At 40.9% G+C, this 22698-nt stretch overlaps 1 protein-coding gene across 1 annotated transcript in view; it reads right to left on the bottom strand.

The window, feature by feature from the left end:
- LOC134285696 (rho GTPase-activating protein gacF-like) overlaps positions 1 to 22226 on the bottom strand; it is a 51275-nt gene extending 29049 nt beyond the window's left edge. The window contains exon 1 of the mRNA XM_062846985.1: positions 21912 to 22226. Coding sequence (XP_062702969.1) covers positions 21912 to 21921 — 10 coding nt within the window. The 5' untranslated portion in view covers positions 21922 to 22226. The remainder of the gene's footprint in view (positions 1 to 21911) is intronic.
- Positions 22227 to 22698: the final 472 nt, after the last annotated feature.

Genomic DNA, 22698 nt, shown 5'->3' with positions numbered 1-22698 from the left:
ACCCTGCAGGGACAAAAACATGTTTGTTTACGCAAAGCAAATAGGCCCTTTTCAAATGTTAAGCTAATGTCATTTATCAGAAAACTCAGGAAGCTGTCCTGGCCAAGTCCTTGCTACAGGTGAGGGATAGGAATGGAAAAGTAGTTGGACACCTAAGAAAGCTATGTAGAGACCTCTACGTTCTATCAGGCCTAGGTGTCACGGAAACTCCAGCCTCTCACACAACACCAATTATCCTACTCAACACTACGTGATCTGCTAAATCGTCAGGCAAGAAAAATATGTCGAACACCGAAGATCAATTAGCAAGCACTTTTCTAGGCAAAATTTGCGGAAGGCATAGCAGCCGTTTCTCAATTCGACCGGCCATATTCAAAACAAAGCTGAGCAAAAAAAAAAACGCGAGATAGTTTTGAAAACGCAGCCACTCGCGCGCACTGCCTGCTACGACCCTTCGCCGCATGACCAGACACCAAAACTGACACAATTTAAAGGTGATCACTACATTTTGTGAATCAGTAGGCGAGATGACCTTCTTCATTTTTCGTTTCGGCGTCGCTTTTGACCGAGAGACCTAGCCTGGCGGTGCCGAGTTGGTGCTTCGGGATCGCGCTCCTTAACAGGAGGTCCATATAAGGAGGCTTGATTACCTTCCGGGCCGCGCCGCACACTATCTGACTGCTGCCCGTCTGTGTGTGGCACTCTTCACTCTTCTCAGTAGTGCTGCGGCGGACTGGTCAAAAGTTCATCCGTCCGCGTCCGCGGCGGATACCTGTCTTCTGAACGGGCGATGGACAAACACAGGCAGATATCGATCGGATCGCGATATGGCGACGATGGCAACTACGATGATGACGCTAATGATGATAATGGTCGAAAAGTGCGTTATCACGAACCGTTTTATATTCAATGATTATTTTTGTATATTTTCAATCAAGCCTCAATTGGCAGCGGTATTTTGAAAGGAGGATATGTTGCGGCTTCAGCTGGAGGCCTCGGTGGAATTTTGGGGGCTGTGCAATGGGTGTTGGCGGCGGTGACTGGTGTTTTAGTTTTACATTCTGACGAGCCTAAGGAGAAAGTCGTTGTTGGTATCGATTACATCAAAGATTGTTTGAAACCTCATAGTCTTCTAGCCTTCTCCACTTCTAGTCTTCAAGTCTAGTTTTATTCTAGTCTTCCACTCTTCTAGTCTTCTGGTCTTCTAATCTTCTAGTCTCCTGGTCTTCTGGTGTTCTGGTATTCTAGTTTTCTGGTCTTTTTGGTCTTCTGGTCCTCTAGTCTTATAGTCTTTTGGTCTTTTAGTCTTCTGGTCCTCTGTTCTTCTGATCTTCTGAACTTCTGGTCATCCAGTCTTCTGGTCTTCTGGTCGTCTGATCTTCAGATCTTCGGGTCTTCTAGTCTTCTGGTCTTCTAGTCTTCTGGTCTCCTGGTCTTCTGGCCTTCTGGTCTTCTGGTCTTCTAGTCTTATGATCTTCTGGTTTTCTAGTCTTCTGGTCTTCTAGTCTTCTAGCCTTCTGGTCTTCTGGCCTTCTGGTCTTCTATTCTTCTGGCCTTCAGGTATTCAGGTCTTCTGGTCTACTGGTCTTCTGGTCTTCTAGTCTTCTGGTCTTCTGGTCTTCCAGTCTTCTAGTCTTCTAGTCTTCTAGTCCTCTAGTCGTCTAGTCTTCTAGTTTTCTAGTTTTATAGTCTTCTAGTCATCTAGTCTTCTAGTCTTCTAGTCTTCTAGTCTTCTAGTCTTCTAGTCTTCTAGTCTTCTAGTCTTCTAGTCTTCTAGTCTTCTAGTCTTCTAGTCTTCTAGTCTTCTAGTTTTCTAGTCTTCTAGTCTTCTATTCTTCTATTCTTCTAGTCTTCTAGTCTTCTAATCTTCTAGTTTTCTAGTCTTCTAGTCTTCTATTCTTCTATTCTTCTAGTCTTCTAGTCTTCAAGTCTTCTAGTCTTCTTGTCTTCTGGCCTTCTGGTCTTCTAGCCTTCTAGTCTTCTAGTCTTCTAGTCTTCTACACACTTAATTCAAAATGCCGGGATCTCAGCATTTTCTCAAACTTTCGCCGAGATCCGCACAGCCGAGCGCTCGGCAAACAACAACATAACCGAGATCTCAGCAACTTTGACAGTTCATTACTGAGGTTCAGCAACTGTTTTGCTGAGAATCAGCTAACAAATGCAGTTTTAACTGAGATATCAGTTTTTGAGTTTGCTGACTAGTCGGCGGTGCGCGGAAAGCCGAGCCCGCGAATATTTTTCAAGTGTGTAGTCTTCCAGTCTTCTAGTCTTCTAGTATTCTAGTCTTCTAGTCTTCTAGTCTTCTAGTCCACTAGTCTTCTAGTCCACTAGTCTTCTAGTCCACTAGCCTTCTTGTCGTTTAGTCGCCTAGTCGCCTAGTGTTCTAGTTTTCTAGTCTTCTAGTTTTCTAGTCTTCTAGTCTTCTAGTCTTCTAATCTTCTAATCTTCTAATCTTCTAGTCTTCTAGTATTCTAGTCTTCTAGTCTTCTAGTCTTCTAGTCTTCTAGTATTCTAGTCTCCTAGTCTTCTAGTCTTCTGGTCTTCTAGTCTTCTGGTCTTCTGGTCTTCCAGTCTTCTAGTCTTCTCGTCTTCTAGTCTTCTAGTCTTCTTGTCTTCTAGTCTTCTAGTCTTCTAGTCTTCTAGTCTTCTAGTTTTCTAGTCTTCTAGTCTTATAGTCTTTTAGTTTTCTAGCCAAAAACACATGCGATGCACAACTAACCAGATCATAAATTCACCCACAAATGAGAGTTGCTTAAGTCCAACCTGTCTCGTTTACTAAAATGCGAACAAACTTAACTGATTCCAACCGGTTCTCACTTAAAAGCATCGCTGTTGGTGGCACCTTCTTCATCATTTTTGAACTGAATCCGACAGCTCAGAGTATGAACGAACTGTAGCTGCGCAGCGGTGGAATTAAAGGGTTTACAATTTAAAGAAGAAGAAAACGAAAAACGGCGCATTCGATGAGGGGAGGTACCGGATCATTAATAAATTAATTGATTATTAGTAGAGGAGAAGAAGGCGGCTTGCTCAGTCACTGTGCTGTGCAGTGCAGTGCCGCCAGTCGTCTAGCACAGCATGATACGGTGACAGCGAAATGCGTTAATCTATGCGAGGGAAGGAGCCTATCACCATGCTGGTTTGTTTCTGGCAGATCATAATTATTGGGTACTGGATGGAGTCCGGCGAGGAGGAGTTTCGTAATTAGGATGATTAGTTTCGTTTCACCTTTTCTAACACGTAATAATGTCGAAGGGAACGACTGGACTGCGGTGTAGAAGCTGATGATTAGGGTTTTTATCTAATTTCCGTCTATCTAAACACCGACCAATAATGATTGAACTTATTTTTGCACTTCGTTCAACACCTCATGGCTAATTTGGTATCAATTATTTATTTATAAATGTTGTGAGAGAACTATAATCTCCTCAAAATAACAAGATTAAATAATTGTCCCTCGTATTCTGTTTCTGTCTAGTCAACGTCTATTTTTGGCACAACTTGAATTCAATTCCCGGCACACCTTCTACGCGAAACTATGGTACGTAGGATGGTCAAAAATTGTGATTTGCCTGTAGGTGTTTATTCGAAAAATCTGTCAAATTCTTCGAAATTCAAATCAAATCATGTGTTCAGAGCAGTGCTGAAAATTTCATTTCGTCATATCTAAATTCAATCACCTACAGCTCATTTTAGAAGCTGAACCTGGGAATATGGTATATGAAAAACTTGTGCGGCCAGTCCAGTTCTGCAAGAAAGTCACGGAAAAACTGCTATTTTTCGAATATTTAAGGTAAATGTCACGGACTACCTTTGAAAAATGCCAAATGATATTCACCGTGAATATCATTGGCATTTTTCGAAGGTAGTCCGTGACATTTACCTTAAATATTCGAAAAATATAGTTTTTTCCGTGACTTTCTTGCAGAACTGGTCTGGCCGCACAAGTTTTTCATATACCATATTCTCAGGTTCAGCTTCTCAAACGAGCTGTAGGTGATTGAATTTAGATATGACGAAATGAATTTTTCAGCACTGGTTCAGAGTACTTCTAAGCAGAAAACTTTTAAATCGAGATGGATGTAGCTTTGGAATAACGACTAAAATATTTCATTTCACATTTTTGCCTACCAGATCATAGTAAACCATCACAGTGCAACAAACAAATCTTTCTCTGTGGTTGTGAAATACGATGTTTCGTATGCAGAAAATCCGCACACACATTTGCTTGCATCCTACCTAGACGAAGACAACTTGTTGTTTACATTTTACAGACGGTAAAACAGCGCTTGATTTGATTATTTGAACAGCCTTTGCTGCATTCTGCAGCTGTGAAATCCAACTTTGAAGTACCACAGCGCTTTTCTGGGGTGTGAACTGAAAGTTAGTTTAACAAGGGAATTTGGCAAAGCGAAAATTGAACGGTGATGAAGAGTAGCTTTGATGCGATTGCCTTCGTCGTACGCAAAACGAGAAATTCGTAAGTGGAGTGAAATAAAAAAAAAATTGTGCCATTATTCGATTTTCAGTGCTGAAAAGGCTGCTTCCTTCTAATTTATTTATTATTATTATTAGCTTTATTTACGAGGCTTTCAGCCCTAGGCTGGTTCGCCTCGGGACACCTTCTAATTTGTAATTGTTGGCTATTTTCCGTCTGATGTGACGAGAATTAGCGCACATGACAAAGTAAATTTTTACCCAGTTTTGAACAGTAAATTGAGAGAGATTGTAGAGAATGAAGCTGAAAGCTGGCTCGGTCCCAATACTTCACTTCAAGATAAATTGACTCGTACATAAAAAACAGATTGAGAATTACCTTCAAATCCACAATTATTGACTGCCACTCGTCATTTATCAACACATACCAACACACACCCCATAAACTCTACTACATACTGAACTGAGCGTCACGCAAAACAAACTTTTACGACTCTAATTTCACTTCGAATAAACAACTAATCAATCGACCGAACCTCCCCAATCGCACCTTTTACCCAGAATACGGCATTATCCACTATCTGGGAGCCGGCTCACCTGACCCGAGCCACAGCGCTGAGGAAGCTCGAACCAAATTTCGGGAAAGGTGCGAGATAAACCAACAAAAACGGCGATAACACCGGTGAGCGTCGCGTCTGCGATAGACCTTATCAACCTGTCAGAAGAGAACGTCGTCGTCACTACTGACTGGCTGGGTAATGATAAACTGTGCGATGGGCTGCACCCAGTCACCCATTTGTTACCTGACAGGTGCAAGTGACCCGCGCCGATGTCTCAGGGTGACGTTCCAGTAATCACGTTGACCAATTTGTTTTCTGTGCACGGTTGAGTTGAATAGCTCAAAAGCGTTGCTTGATGTTTTTGTACTGGTATTGCAAGGAGCTTAATCCTGTCTAGTTTGGGTAGAGGTTATGCTTAGGATACCCCAGATTGATCTTCAGAATGACAGAGAAGCAACGATTAATCTACAAGAACCTTAATTTCGCAAAGGAAACTTCTGTCTAGGTAAACATGTGAACCCAATGTTTGCTATTCTCAGCAAAATGACGAAATGGCAAACTCGAGTGTTATGCCTCGAGCATGTATGCTTGTCACCATCACAACCGTCAGTCGCTACTCACATCTCTGAACTAACTACCAGCAGAGATGTATGTGTTATCATAACACAACATCTCTGATTGTTAGTTCAGAAACGAGTGCAGCTGCGGTTGTGTTGTTGACAAGCACACATGTTCGAGGCATGACACGTGAGTTTACCATTTTATTTCTACTGAAAGTAGCAAACGCCACCGGGTTCACAAGGTTCCCTAGATATCATAGAGCACTATCGACTGAAATTCTTTATAACCGGGAAAGTTTTTCGGCTTCGAAGGACAGTAAAGGTATTTTCAAATTCAGATTAAAAAAAAAACTTTTTTTGTTGTTTAGAGAGATTTTTGCCAACACTTTTTTTTTGGAAATTTTGGGCGGATCATGCTAAAACCAAGCCCACAGAACGAGAACGATTGTGAGTTCTAATTCCCTTAAGAAGGTGCAATAAACACCGAAACGTCGGATGAAGAACGATATTTTGTCGTTTGATTGCGTTTGATGACTGCGAAGCCGAAAAACTTCCCCGGTTCCCTAGATATAAATTTCCCTTGCGAAACGAAGGCTCTTGGACTAAAGCCTCTTGTGGTGAACTATTTTTCATAAGTCTGCAAAGATTGATCGTTGCTGTTGACACTCCAAGTGGTTTAGATGATGCCGTTGATACTACAACAGCTTTCATTTTGGAAACTTTTGAAAAAGCTTGTCCTATGCGGTCTGTGAACGCCACAAGGGGAACCCTTTGGTAAAACTCTGATCTGGCGAAGCTCAGGAAACAATGCAATGTAGAAAAAGTTGGAACAGACGTCATTCGGTTTGATCCGTGGTTTCTAGTTTGCCTCACAAGGCCTACAAGGAAGCTCTCCGGTCCGCTGAACGATCCATCCAGCAAAAGAATTGTTAATTTTGTTCTCATGCCAGCGCTAGAGCCGGAAAAGTAACTTTGTACATTTGACACAGCGGTGAGGCTGATCGAGTAGTACACAAATCTGTGTAACTTCTGTAACCATGCAGAAATTTTGGAGAATTTCTCCCAGAAATTCTGGAGAATTTCTCAAAGAAATTCTGCAGAATTTCTCCCAAAAATTCTGGAGAAGTTCTCCCAGAAATTCTGAAGAATTTCTCGCAGAAATTCTGGAGAATTTCTTCCAGAAATTCCGCAGAATTTTTTCCAGAAATTCCGGAGATTTTTTTCCAGAAATTCCGGAGAATTTCTTCCAGAAATTCCGGAGAATATATTTCAGAAATTCCGGGGAATTTCTTCCAGAAATTTCGGGGAATTTCTTCCAGAAATAAAGGGGAATTTCTTCCAGAAATTACGGGGAATTTCTTCCACACATTCCGGAGAATTTCTTCCAGAAATTCCGGAGAATTTCTTCCAGAAATTCTGAAAAATTTCCTTCATAAACTCTGGAGAATTTCTTCCAGAAATTCTGGAGAATTTGTTGCAGAAATTCTGAAGAATTTGTCGCAGAAATTCTGGAGATTTCCTCCAGAAATTCTAGAGAATCACTTCCAGAAATTCTGGAAAATTTCTTCCAGAAATTCTGGAAAATTTCTTCCAGAAATTCTAGCAAATTTCTTCCAAAATTCTGGAGAATTTCTTCCAGAAATTCTGGAGATTTTTTTCCAGAAATTCTGGAGAATTTCTTCCAGAAATTCTGGAGAATTTCTTCCAGAAATTCTGGAGATTTTTTCCAGAAATTCTGGAGAATTTCTTCCAGAAATTCTGGAGAATTTCTTTCAGAAATTCTGGAGAATTTCTTCCCGAAATTCTGGAGAATTTCTTCCAGAATTTCTGGAGAATTTCTTCCAGAAATTCTGGAGAATTTCTTCCAGAAATTCTGGAGCATTTCTTTCAGAAATTCTGGAGAATTTCTTCCAGAAATTCTGGAGAATTTCTTCCAGAAGTTCTGGAGAATTTCTTCCAGAAATTCTGGAGAATTTCTTCCAAAAATTCTGAAGAATTTCTTCCAGAATTTCTGAATAATTTCTTCTGGAAAATCTGGAGAATTTCATCCAGAAATTCTGGAGAATTTCATCCAGAAATTCTGGAGAATTTCATCCCGAAATTCTGGAGAATTTATTCCAGAAATTATGGAGCATTTCTCCCAGAAATTATTGAGAATTTTTACCAGAAATTACGGAGAATTTCTACCAGAAATTCTGGTGAATTTGTCCCAGAAATTCTGGAGAATTTGTCCCAGAAATTCTGGAGAATTTGTCCGATAAATTCTGAAGAATTTGTCGCAGAAATTCTGAAGAATTTGTCGCAGAAATTCTGAAGAATTTGTCGCAGAAATTGAAGAGAATTTCTCCCAGAAATTCTGGAGAACACGCCCAGAAATTCTGGCTGAACACGCGAATTTCTTTCAGAAATTCTGGAGAATTTCGCTTAGAAATTCTGGAGAATTTAGTTCAGAAATTCTGGAGAATTTCTTTAACAAATTCTGGAGAATTTCTTTAAAAAATTCTGGAGAATTTCTTTGAGAAATTCTGGAGAATTTCTCCCGGAAATTCTGGAGAATTTCTGCCAGAAATTCTGGAGAATTTCTCCCAGAAATTGTGGAGAATTCTCCCAGAAATTCTGGAGAATTTCATCCAAAAATTCTGGAGAATTTCTTCCAGAAATTCTGAAGAATTTCTTCCAGAAATTCTGGAGAATTTCTTCCAGAAATTCTGGAGAATTTCTTCCAGAAATTCTGGAGAATTTCTTCCAGAAATTCTGGAGAACTTCTTCCAGAAATTCTGGAGAACTTCTTCCAGAAATTCTGGAGAATTTCTTCCAGAAATTCTGGAGAATTTCTTCCAGAAATTCTGGAGAATTTGTTCCACAAATTCTGGAGAACTTCTTCCAGAAATTCTGGAGAATTTCTTCCACAAATTCTGGAGAATTTCATCCAGAAATTCTGGAGAATTTATTCCAGAAATTATTGCGAATTTTTACCAGAAATTACGGAGAATTTCTACCACAAATTCTGGTGAATTTATCCCAGAAATTCTGGAGAATTTGTCCCAGAAATTCTGGAGAATTTGTCCCAGAAATTCTGGAGAATTTGTCCGATAAATTCTGAAGAATTTGTTGCAGAAATTCTGAAGAATTTGTCGCAGAAATTTTAGAGAGTTTCTCCCAGAAATTCTGGAGAATTTCTTCCAGAAATTCTGGAGAATTTCTGCCAGAAATTCTGTAGAATTTCTTCCGGAAATTCTGGAGAATTTCTGTCAGAAATTCTTGAGAATTTCTTCCAGAAAAACAGGAGAATTACTCGCAGAAATTCTTGAGAATTTCTCCCAGAAATTCTGGTTAATTTCTTCCAGGAATTCTGGAGAATTTCATTCAAAAATTTCAGAGAATTTCATCCAGAAATTCTGGAGAATTTCATCCAGAAATTCTTGAGAATTTCATCCAGAAATTCTGGAGAATTTCATGCTTAGGCGTAGATCCTTCAACTACTCAATCAGTTGTCGTTCTTTCTCTAAGAACGACGGCTTCTCTTCAACTCGTCAAACTGGCTCCTGTACTGTTCATCGAAAAGCTTCAGCTGGAGAACTGACAAGATCCAGTTCACTCTTCCCCTGTACATCATGCACCTTCTGCGGGTCAAATTCACGCTGTACCTCGACCTTGCTTCAGTAGTCGTGCTAATTTCTGCTCACGCTGCTGTTGCTGTTTAACCACTTCGACCTCGTTGGGACACAGTAAAGTAAAGTGGAGGATTGCTCATGAACTTCAGGGCGATTCCTGAAAACGTTTCCGTATTTGCATTTCGGGTGACCTCCAAACTCGTTGGTACTTGACTGTCGTACAGGAGGCGAGCTTCACATTGCTGTCCACCGAATGTTTGGTTTTTAAAACCGCTCTAGATCAACAACACTGTCTCCGATAGAAATGCTGTCTGTGGTGGGAAGGAACTGATTCCGTCGTTTCAACTTGCGTCCACTGATGACCACGATCGGAGAGTTCGTTGAGTTCCAAGGGTGTTGACGATACAGCAGGCCAATCAGCTTTATCTGTTAACGGTCTTGTGTCTTTAATCCAGTAGAGCCGTCGCGTCGGTAGACAATTGTTGATGTTTGATCAATGCTTCAACCTTTTGTCGGTTGCTTGTCTGGCTCCAACAGCTTCGTCCACTTCCTACGTTCACCAGATCTTCATATTGTTGGCACAAAAGCTCATGTATTCGTGCTAAGTTCTGTTTCTCCATCTCCAGCTTCGTCTTCTTAATCAGCGCTTTCTGATTACGAGTCGAATCGGGAAAGTGACAGCGACGCATGCGTGGGATACTTTCGCGCAAGGATGCCAGGTGAAATTTTCAAGTGTCTTCACAAGGCATGCTAAAATGTCTTCACATGTCTTGACTTAGGCTTTAATTTAAAATTCATGTTAAAAATCAAAATTTTTGCTGTGTTCTCCCTGCGCTCTATATCAAGTAATATAAAGTGAAATAAGAGAAATTTTGGTGAACCATCCGTATAAAACCTGAATGCATTCCTCGAAATTCCAGCAATGATTTCCTAGGACATTTGATTAGGCCTTTGGATGAAAATTTAACGTTATTTCAGAAAAGTTTTAGTAAGATTTCAGTGAGAATTGTGATAATTATTGTTTGATTCGGCTGTTTGTTAGATTTCAGGAAAACTCCGGTGGGAATGCTTGAACATTCTAGTATTATCCACATTCTTGTTTGAATTCCACAAGGTCTTTCCTTTATAATTCCTCCAGGAGTCTGGAATGCCTTCAATAGTTTCTTCTGGGGTTCCTCCAGTTGTTTGTGATTCCTCTTGGAGTGCCTTCTGGGATTCCTGCAGGAGCTTTAATAGAATTTCATCGGGAAGTCCTCCAGGAGTTTCCCGAGAGCTAGTCTAGGTGCTCCTTCAGAGTAGCCGGGAATTACTTCAAGAGTTTCCACTAAAATTTCTCCAGGAATATCTCGGTAATCTCTCCATAGCTTCCCTATGAATATCACAGGGATTCCTTCCGAAGCATTTCTGCAGCAAATGTGGTAGAATCCCTCCATGGTTGCCCTGGGAATTTCTTCATGATTCGACGGAGAATGACTACATAAATTATCCAAAAACTCCCTCCAGAATTCCCACGACAATTACCTCAGGAGCTCCCCAAGGGAATTTTTCCAGGAGATCCTTGGTGATCCTCCGAGAAATCCACGAGAATTACTCCAGAAGATCCTCGGGAATTCCTACAGAAGGTCCTCTGGTATCAGTTCTTCGGGAATATCTGCAAGTGTTTCTAGGCAGTTTCTCCAGAAGTCCCCGGGAGTTAATCTTGGAGCTTCCAGGGAATTTTTCCAAGATTTCCTCCAGAAGGTCAACGAAAATTCCCGCAAAATTTTTTATGGGAAATCCTCCAGGAGATCCTAGGGAAATCACTGGAGATTCTTGGGAAATTCTTGGAGATCTCGGAAGTTTCTCCAGGAGATCACGGGCATTCCTCCAAAAGATCTTCGAGAATTCCTTCTGAAGTTCCTCAGGAATTTCTCTAGAGGTTCCTCGGTAACCCCTTCACGAGTTCCACGGGAATTCTTTATAAGTTTCCTGAGATTTTTTTCAGGAGTTTCCCTAGAATTCCTCCAGGAGTTCCGCGGAAATTCCTCTAGGAATTCCACGGGTATTCCTCCAGGAGATCCTCGGAAATTCTTCCAGGAGTTCCTAGGGAATTCTTCCAGGAGACTCGCTGGGATTCCCCCAAGAGTTTTTGGAGAGTTCTTACAGGAGATCTTTGGAAATTCCTCTTAGAGATCCTCGAGAATCCCTTCAGGAGTGCATCGTTAGATCCTTAGTGATCCTCCAGGGAATTCGCGAGAACTTCTCTTGAAGTTCCTCGGCAATTCCTACAGGATTTCCACGTGTATTACTTTAGGAACTCCTCGGAAATTCCTGTAGGAGATCATCAAGTATTCCTTCAGAAGATCTTCGGGAAAACCTGCGGGAGTTCATCAAGAAATTCTCCAGAAGTTCATGGGGAATTCATCCATAGATTTCCCGAGAGTTTCTTCGGAGTTCCTTGACAATTTCTCGGAAATTATGCTAGGAATTCCTCGAACTCCTACACGCATTTGTAAGGAATTCCTCTGGGACTTTATCGGGAATTCCTCCAGTAGATACTCGAGAATTCCTCCAGGAATTCCTCAGGAATTCTTCCAGAAAATTCCTCCAGAGAATTCTCGGAAATTCTTCTAGTATTTCCTCGGGAAGTCCTTCAGGAGTTCCTCAGGAATGCCTCCAAGAGTTTCACGGAAATTTTTCCAGGAGTTCCTTGGGAATTTCTTCAGGAGTTCTTCGTGAATTCCTCCAGTTCCAGAGTTCATGAGGATTTTTTCCAGAAGTCATCGGAAATTCCACCAGGAGTTCATCGGAAATTTCTCCAGGAGTTCCTTTAAGAGTTTCTCGGGAATACCTCCAGGAACTCTACCTGTAGGATTTCGGGAATTTCTCCACGAGTTACGTGCTTCTCGGAATTTCCTCCAAAGAATTCTACGAAAATTACTTCGAAGTTCCTTGAGGTTTTTTTTTCATCAGTTCCCCGTCAACCTACTCCAGAAGATTTCCGGGAATCCCCGAGGATTTCCTGAAGGTAATCATACAAACATCCAGATAAATTTCTGAAATTTCTGAACTCGTGAAGAATTTTCGATAAAATGCGAGAAGAATTCTCTAGGAACTCTTAAAGGAACTTCCAAAGAATCCCTTTAGAAATTCCCGAGTTATTCCTGGAGGTATACTCGAGAATGTCCTGCATAGATTTTCGAGAAAATCCCGGACGAATTACTGAGGAACTCGTGTAGATGTTTCTCAAGCGACTCTTGGAAGAATTTCCGAGGACCTCCTGAAAGAATTCCCGAGGAACTTCTGGAGGAATTCACGATGAACCCTTATAGGAATTCCCGAGGAACTCCAGAAGGAATTCTCGAGGAGCTCCTGGAGGAATTCCCGAAAAAACTCCATTAGGAGTTCTCGAGAAACTCCTTTGGAGGAATGCCAAAGAATACATGGAGCAATTTCCTAGTAACTCCAAGAGGGATTCCCGAAAAACTCCTGAAGGTATACCTGAGAATTACTTGAACAGATTTCCGAGGTCTCATTGGAAAAATTTCCGAGAAACTCGTATAGAAATCCCCGAGGAACTCCTGCAAGAATTCTCGAGGAACTCCTGAAGGAATTCCTGAATAACTTCTGGAGAAATTCCCGTAGAACTCTTTGAGAATATCCGAGGATTACATCGAGAAATTTCCTAGGAACTCCAGAAGGAAATTCCGAAAAACTCCTGGAGGAATGCCCGAGGTATTCCTGAATAACTTCTGTAGGAATTCCCGAGGAACTCCTCGAGAAATTCTGAGGATTACATAGAGCAATTTCCTAGGAACTCCTGGAGTAATTCTCGACAAACTCCTAGAGGAATTTCCGAGGAACTGCTAGAGGAACTCCCGAGGAACTCCTAGAGGAATTTCCGAGTAACACCTTGAAGAACACTCCTGAAGGGATTCCCAAGGAACTCCTGAAAAAAATCACGTGTGTATGGGATGCTTTCATGGATTGATTTGTTAGGAAGTGCACCGGTCGAAGCGGGAAAGTGACAGTGACGCATGCGTGGAATGCTTTCGCGGATTGTTTTGTTATCAATTAAAGTATTTGAATTCTCTATCTCGGAATCCGAAGCAGATTGAAAAGTGTCTTCTTCGGCAAAGTTATTCAGAGGGACAATTACGTTCTGGTGATTCGCCAATTAGTTGATGATTTCACCGCTATGTGGTGCTAGTAATCAAGTAAATTTTTAAAATTCTCTATCTCGGGATCCAAAGCAGATAGAAAAGTGTCGCCTTCGATAAAGTAGTTCAGAAAGACAAGAACGTTCTGGTGTTTCACCAATTAGTTGGTAGTTTCGTCTCTACGTGGCGCTAGTTAACAAGTAATGTTTTCAATTTGCTATATCCAAAGCAGATTAAAAAGTGTCGCTGGATATCCGCTGCAGCTGGACGTGTTGTTCGGTCCGGCTTGGCTGGGCAACCCACAAACAACCCAAATCAACCGGCGAGAACTAGAACTCAGCGGGGACCGATAAAACTAAAATCCCATAAAAAAGAAGCATTCGATAAATGCAAAACTGCGTGCCAAGTTATCTCCTCCACAACAACTGCATTCGATGCACAAATTGAGTTGTCCGCCGATGTTGATGACGCGATGGTCGATGCCAGCCAGCCGAAGGTGCCCCACCTCGAAAACAGCAAAAGGATATTAAATTCGATCCGGGTTGTTTTGAAGTCGCAAAACTGTCCCATGTAGATAAGTAAATTCCGTAGAATTTGGGACAGATATGTGTCGAACGGCAGGGTATTCCGTGCACCGTTGTTATGCGTTGGTTGATCCAACCGGACGAACAAACAAAACAAAGCAGAATGGAGGCGCGAAATCGCGCGAATGCATTATTCTCCCTGGTGGAAGTGGAGCTGGCTGAACACGCGGATGGTAAAATATCGCGCGAAGAAAGGTAAACAACCCGCGTTTGGTTCGGGTGGCCCACCACGATGCGTTGTGATGAGGTAATACTGGATGTTCGAGTTTTGCCCACGATTTAGTCATGGCAGAGGAAGTAAGGTGGTCCCCTAAGATGACCAGAGCAGGATGATTCTGAAATTTATTGGACACATTCCACGCACGTCTACGTAAAGGATATGAAATTTCAAACTAAATCTTCTGTTAATACAATGAAAAAAGTCCTGGCGAGCAATTTTAATGATATCCGGCCATTTTGAATGGGAAGGAAGGAATGGAAGAAATAATGGTGGAAAGGAATGGAAGGAAGGAAACGAAGGAAGGATTGGAAGGAAGGAGTGGAAGGAAGAAAAGGAAGGAAGGAATTGAAAGAAGGAATGAAAGAAAGGAATGAAAGAAAGGAATGGAAAGAAGGAATGGAAGGAAGGAATGGAAGGAAGAAATGGAAAGAAGGAATGGAAGGAAGGAATGGAAGGAAGAAATGAAAGGAGGGAATGGAAAGAAAGAATGGAAGGAAGGAATGGAAAGAAGGAATGGAAGGAAGGAATGGAAGGAATGAATGGAAGGAAGGAATGGAAGGAAGGAATGGAAGGAAGGAATGGAAGAAAGGAATGGAAGGAAGGAATGGAAGGAAGGAATGGAAGGAAGAAATGGAAGGAAGGAATTGAAAGAAGGAATGAAAGAAAGGAATGGAAGGAAGGAATGGAAGGAAGGAATGGAAGGAAGAAATGGAAAGAAGGAATGGAAGGAAGGAATGGAAGGAAGGAATGGAAGGAAGAAATGGAAGGAAGGAATTGAAAGAAGGAATGAAAGAAAGGAATGGAAGGAAGGAATGGAAGGAAGAAATGGAAAGAAGGAATGGAAGGAAGAAATGGAAGGAAGGAATGGAAGGAAGGAATGGAAGGAAGGAATGGAAGGAAGGAATGGAAGGAAGGAATGGAAGGAAGGAATGGAAGGAAGGAATGGAAGGAAGGAATTGAAAGAAGGAATGAAAGAAAGGAATGGAAGGAAGGAATGGAAGGAAGGAATGAATGGAAGGAAGAAATGGAAAGAAGGAATGGAAGGAAGAATTGGAAGGAAGGAATGGAAGGAAGGAATGGAAGGAAGGAATGGAAGGAAGGAATAGAAGGAAGGAATGGAAGGAAGGAATGGAAGGAAGGAATGGAAGGAAGGAATGGAAGGAAGAAATGGAAGGATGGAATGACTTAAAAAACTTACTTTTAAAGGTTTTTTTCCCAAAAGTATGTATCTTAATACTCGTAAAGCAAACAATTTGACTAGATGTTGTGTAAGTCTGTGATCATCAAAACAAGCAAAATTCGCTACATGTTTTCACATCTGTCTATGTTTTTATAGTATAATAATTATACTTTCCATCGGATGCATAAATTACAGTTAATACCTCATAAAGTACTTCGCAAGACCCACCCTACCTTCGCCACACAGACCGGACACATACGGTCGTCGGTCAGTATTTGCAGTAACTTATCTTGGTTGCACCAACAAACGGTGCCAAATGTATCCAAACCGGAGCAGAACACTCAGAAACCGGAAAACCGGACAACAACATGGAAGAACTCCCATTGCACCTCGCAAATCTTTGCGAGCCACACGTCTCGAGTCGGGCAGATTTAAATACCTACATATCTTGTCTGGAGCGGCTCCATCGTCGCCAGTCGCCACCACCATCACAACACAACACAGTGCCAGTACACAACATAGTGTGGAGTTGCGTTCGTTGGCCATTTGCCAAACCAAACATCAGAAAGAGGAATAACGCCATAAATGGGCCGGTGACGATAGGTGTGCGCGGCTGTGGCACTCCACTCTCTTGGAGATGCTTAGTCATTGTTTACCGCCCAGTTCCAGTCAGTAGTGTGGTCGGAGCAACGACGACGGGCAGAGGAGGCACTTTTGTTTAGATAAAGCCAATCCGGGACCATTTGGTTTCGGGGAAATTGTAGGAGATGGGGATAAAATGCACCAACCCATGCAGTTAAAATTTTTCGCATAACATAGTTTTTGGTTCTTTAGGGATCCTGGAAGGATTTCCCTCTAAATCTTGGAAGGATTTTCCTCGAAATCTTGGAAGTATTTCCCTCGAAATCTTGGAAGGATTTCCCTAGAAATCCTGGAAGCATTTTCCTCGAAATCCTGGAAGGATTTCCTTCGAAATCCTGGAAGGATTTCCTTCGAAATCCTGGAAGGATTTCCTCCGAAATCCTGGAAGGATTTCCTCCAAAATCCTGGAAGGATTTCCTCCGAAATCCTGGAAGGATTTCCTCCGAAATCCTGGAAGGATTTCCTCCGAAATCCTGGAAGGATTTCCCTTCGAAATCCTGGAAGGATTTCCCTTCGAAATCCTGGAAGGATTTCCCTTCGAAATCCTGGAAGGATTTCCCTTCGAAATCCTGGAAGGATTTCCCTTCGAAATCCTGGAAGGATTTCCCTTCGAAATCCTGGAAGGATTTCCCTTCGAAATCCTGGAAGGATTTCCCTTCGAAATCCTGGAAGGATTTCCCTTCGAAATCCTGGAAGGATTTCCCTTCGAAATCCTGGAAGGATTTCCCTTCGAAATCCTGGAAGGATTTCCCTTCGAAATCCTGGAAGGATTTCCCTTCGAAATCCTGGAAGGATTTCCCTTCGAAATCCTGGAAGGATTTCCCTTCGAAATCCTGGAAGGATTTCCCTTCGAAATCCTGGAAGGATTTCCCTTCGAAATTCTGGAAGGATTTCCCTTCGAAATCCTGGAAGGATTTCCCTTCGAAATCCTGGAAGGATTTCCCTTCGAAATCCTGGAAGGTTTTCCTTTCGAAATCCTGGAAGGATTTCCCTTCGAAATCCTGGAAGGATTTCCCTTCGAAATCCTGGAAGGATTTCCCTTCGAAATCCTGGAAGGATTGCCCTTCGAAATCCTGGAAGGATTTCCCTTTGAGTGTAGAATTAGCAACTAGTTAAAATACACATAAATAAAAACAAAAAAAAAAAGGATTTCCCTTCGAAATCCTGGAAGGATTTCCCTTCGAAATCCTGGAAGGATTTCCCTTCGAAATCCTGGAAGGATTTCCCTTCGAAATCCTGGAAGGATTTCCCTTCGAAATCCTGGAAGGATTTCCCTTCGAAATCCTGGAAGGATTTCCCTTCGAAATCCTGGAAGGATTTCCCTTCGAAATCCTGGAAGGATTTCCCTTCGAAATCCTGGAAGGATTTCCCTTCGAAATCCTGTAAGGATTTCCCTTCGAAATCCTGGAAGGATTTCCCTTCGAAATCCTGGAAGGATTTCCCTCGAAATCCTGGAAGGATTTCCTACAAAATCCTGGATGGTTTTCCCACGATATCCTGGAAGAATTTCCCACGAAATCCTGGAAGGATTTCCCACGAAATCCTGGATTGATTTAACAAATTGATAGAAAAATTTGAAAAAAATACCACTTTTTGGTGGGATTTGAAACCACGACTCCGTATAGCTAGTCCGACGCTTTAACCAACTAAGACACAAACACGTTTTAGCCCAATGACGCACTCTACACCGGCTTCCTCGATCATAACCCAAACAAAATATATGCCGACTATCGATTTTAATTATACGAGGTTATGACACCCCACGTGTTGCCATATTGAGGTAGGGGCACCATTAAAGAAGTCAAAGGCACGCGCGTTCAAAAAGCCACAATTTCAACGTCGTCTTAATAATAGACGAAAGGCGAAAAATTCCATCAAACCAAAGTCAACAAGTGGCCAAAATTCGTTATATTTTGACCAGGAGTGTCACACATGTAAACAAACACTTTGCTCAATCTCTGGGGGCGAGAATCATTGTATGTGGCAACAACAACGTTCGACGCCGACGACGACAACGACGGACGATGGACGACAGACGACAGTTTGATTCTATTTTCGATGTGGACGAATGGATTTCCCTTGAAATCCTGCAAGGATTTCCCTTAAAATCCTGCAAGGATTTCCCTTGAAATCCTGCAAGGATTTCCCTTGAAATCCTGCAAGGATTTCCCTTGAAATCCTGCAAGGATTTCCCTTGAAATCCTGCAAGGATTTCCCTTGAAATCCTGCAAGGATTTCCCTTGAAATCCTGCAAGGATTTCCCTTGAAATCCTGCAAGGATTTCCCTTGAAATCCTGCAAGGATTTCCTTCGAAATCCTTCAAGGATTTCCTTCGAAATCCTGCAAGGATTTCCTTCGAAATCCTGCAAGGATTTCCTTCGAAATCCTGCAAGGATTTCCTTCGAAATCCTGCAAGAATTTTCTTCGAAATCCTGCAAGGATTTCCTACGAAATCCTGCAAGGATTTCCTACGAAATCCTGCAAGGATTTCCTACGTAATCCTGCAAGAATTTCTTTCGAAATCCTGCAAGGATTTCCTTCAAAATCCTGCAAGGATTTCCTTCGAAATTCTGTAAGGATTTCCTTCGAAATCCTGCAAGGATTTCCTTCGAAATCCTGCAAGGATTTCCTTCGAAATCCTGCAAGGATTTCCTTCGAAATCCTGCAAGGATTTCCTTCGAAATCCTGCAAGGATTTCCTTTGAAATCCTGCAAGGATTTCCTTCGAAATCCCGCAAGGATTTCCTTCAAAATCCTGCAAGGATTTCCTTCGAAATCCTGCAAGGATTTCCTTCGAAATCCTGCAAGGATTTTCCTCGAAATCCTGGAAGGATTCCTCTTGGTTTTGGTTAATTTTGCTAACAGGAATAAACTTACATTTCTGTTTTCTTGGTTTGTTGATCGTTCTGTAGAAAACTTCATTTCACCCCGGCTTCCCCGATCATAACCCAAACAAAAAAAATCCGACTATCGATTTTAATTATAGGAGGTTATGACACCCCACGTGCTGCCATATTGAGGTAGGGGAACCATTAAAGAAGCAAAAGGCACGCGCGTTCCAAAATTTCATCGTCGCCTTGAAAAATTGTTAATTAATCGTATGGTGCATTTCCTTGATATCCACAATATACTTTATAGCATGCAGTATGGTTTTCGTTGCGGGAGTAGTACTACAGTTGCTATAACCGAACTTGTAGACAAAATATTGGAGGAAACTGATTTGAGAAGATATGTGGGCGCATTGTTTTTAGACCTTAAAAAGGCTTTTGACACATTAAATCATGGCATTTTACTTCGTAAATTAGAGCATTACGGAATAAGAGGAGTGGCGAATGATGTGATTCGAAGCTATCTGGAAAATAGAAGTCAACTTGTTTCATATGCTGGAGAAATGAGTTCCTATAGACAAATCAATGTTGGTGTTCCTCAAGGGAGCAATATAGGCCCTTTACTTTTTCTAATATATATCAACGATATTAGTAAATTACATCTCACTGGTGTTCCGAGATTATTTGCAGATGATACTGCCTTATTTTATCCCAATATCGATCCAAATTTAATCATTGCAAATATGCATTATGATTTACAAGTACTCCAAAACTATTTTTGTGATAACCTTCTCTCATTAAATTTACAAAAAACTAAATATATGATTTTCCGATCACCAAGAAAAACTCTTCCAAATCTTCCAGATTTAGTGATGGATGTTAATGTTATTGAGAGAGTGGACTCATTTAAATATTTAGGCATCCATCTAGATTGTATTTTATCGTGGGACTATCATATTAAGAAATTAGCTGGAAAAATTTCTACAATGTGTGGAATTTTGAAAAGAATTAGTCACTTTGTACCGCGGAAAGTTTTGTTTATGTTCTACTTCGCCCACGTCCATTCTCATTTGAATTATTTAATTATAGCTTGGGGCAGAGCCTGTAAATCAAAGCTCAAAAAGTTACAAACTTTGCAAAACAGGTGCATTAAAATTATCTACAATTTACCGTGGCTGTTTTCATCAGTCCGGTTATACACTGATTTTCCACATAAAATATTGCCGATACAAGGAATGTGTGATGAACAAACGCTGCTTTTGATCCATAATATGTTACATAATCCTAAAAGTATTCATAATTTAAATATTAATGTTTTACCACGGCTGCACAACACTAGGCAAACGCATAACCTCTCACGATCACGCGTATACTCAAATTTTGGTCAGAAAAGATTTACCTTCATTGGTCCATCTAAATTCAATAACCTACCAAGAGATGTTAAAACAATAACTAATCGATTATTGTTTAAATCAACCATTAAACGCCTTCTTATATCCCAAGTGTCTCGACAGTTAATTTAATATTTCGTTAATCTGTTTACTAATAACATGCTAACCGCCAACAAACAAGTAAGATAGTAAATTTTAAATTTTAAATCATATTCTTAAATTAGTTTAAATGTTTTTCTTGTTCATAATGTGCTTCTTTAAAAGGATACTGCATCCACTAGAAGCACTTTTTTAATTTTTTATTGTTGTTTTGTTCTCTCAAATATTTTATTCATCTTTGGATTTATTTCTCAGCCTTAACTACTTTAGTATAATTTGTTTAATTTTGTAATGTGTTGCCTTGGCTGAGAATTGAGTGTCCACTACCAGGGGGCTCCAATGCGAGCTTTTTGGTGTGGGGGAGAGCGGAGGGTCACTCAAAAAAAAAAAAAAAAAAAAATTCCATCAAACCAAAGTCAACAAGTGGCCAAAATTCGTTATATTTTGACCAGGAGTGTCACACATGTAAACAAACACTTTGCTCAATCTCTGGGGGCGAGAATCATTGTATGTGGCAACAACAACGTTCGACGCCGACGACGACAGACGACAGTTTGATTCTATTTTCGATTTGGACGAATGGAGAAACGCGAGGAAAACTATTTCTAAAATTTCCCACTCGGTGCATGTGTTTTAGGGTTTGAGTCACTGTGCGCTCGAGAGTCGAGAGAGCAGTGCTTGGTTTGACGTAAAAATAATCATTCATTACTTTGTCTGAGTTTAGGAGTTTCCAACTTTAACGGAAACAATTCTCAAAAATATTGTTTTATTATTTTTTGTTTCATTTTGGAAATATTGTTTTGAGTTCAAAACAATTCACAGATGACGCCTAGAGGAAAGAGACCAGTGAATGAAAACTGAAGCCACGGTTGAGCGTGCGAAAACACGAGGAGCCAAAGCTGTAGACCGTCAACCCTATGTGGTTCTTGAGAAGGAAGTGAAGCAGGACGATAGAAGTGATGATTATAGTGAGAATAAGTGTTAGAAATTAATGATGATTTAAGTATTGGGATTGATTCACCCCGAGTGAACCGTTGATTCAAAACGGTTGGAAACCTCTGAACTGACCATGATGTATTGCAGCTGAATGTGAGACGTGAGACTCGGATGTGCAGGTTTCGAACTGCGCAAGCCCTCTTGTTCAAGATAACGCTTATCTTTATTATTGCTTTCCTGTCTGACGACGGGGGGAGTTGTTTACATCAGGGGTGTTTTACAATAACAAACCATTTTCGATAGATACCTACCTACAAAGTTAAACTATCCGATGCAATTACCAATACTGTTTACTGAGCAAACTTGTGTGTAAACGTGTCAAGATCAAAGCTCGTAGTTTTGCACATTAATTAAAACCTTAGCTCTGATAAGTTCAACCATGTTCCGATAAGCAAATACGGGGGGATCAAACTGATAACTTTATTCCGTCACAAAATGACCTCTGTCACGTACTCTACAACCCAAAATGCATATCAACATTCCTCGCGACGACAATCACCATTTTTTAATCCAAATCATATCCAAAGTCCACCGGTCGGTCGGTCGTTATCAACATATCAAAATCGCCATCAGACATTTGGTCGCCGAGACGACGACCGACGGCCACCATCTTCATAATTTTAATCACTCTCCTCGCCATATTTGTAATCGATACTTACACAAAACCATTTCTGCACGGTGATTAATGCGTTCACTTGACTGAAGAGCCTATCACGTCCAATAAATCAGTAGTTTGGTGGTTATACACAATCCGATATGCGCGGATGAAGTACGCGAACTATTCGTCTATCCCCAAATCTACGAATCCGAATTAGGAACCGCCTCTTCTCTCTCCACTCCACACGCACAATACCTAGCCGAATCACTATCTGAGAACCTCGAATCAATCACTGACCGCACCATACGACGACGATTGCGATTCGAATTAGGATCGCGAAAACATGTTTATTTTCTCTTGATCCTCGCAGTACCTTTTGTTAGTGCCTAGTGCACCTAAGTTAGGCAACGTGGAAAAAATACTGAGCGACATCGGAGCAGGGCTGGTAGCGAGTCAGCGTTATGTGAATCTGGATTTTTTTTTATCAAGATACTAATTACATCGAAATGATAATCTATGTCACTATTTGCAGCTGAAATGTCATGCACGTCACTGATTTAAGCAAAATTTATTAATTGAATTAATAAATTATTTGAAAAATCCAGATTATGTACTTCCATTGGTATAAGCGTGCAATGGAAATACTCAAAATACTGGTAAAATGAAAAAAAAAAAAATATGTAAAGAATACGTTAGGTTACTCGAATAATCAAAAGCTAACCGATGACAGAAGCAGATTTAGTTCTTTACATGAACATTTTTAATGAGTTCACATTGTATTTTCCAATAACACGATTCTATCCATCCCCGATTTTGTCACCCCTTTTCAAGTCAGAAAATGAAACGTT

The sequence above is a fragment of the Aedes albopictus genome, chromosome 1 (assembly GCF_035046485.1).
Source record: "Aedes albopictus strain Foshan chromosome 1, AalbF5, whole genome shotgun sequence".
Lineage (NCBI taxonomy): Eukaryota > Metazoa > Arthropoda > Insecta > Diptera > Culicidae > Aedes > Aedes albopictus.
Note: the sequence above shows the minus strand (reverse complement) of the source record. Positions and strands in the feature narration are given on the sequence as shown.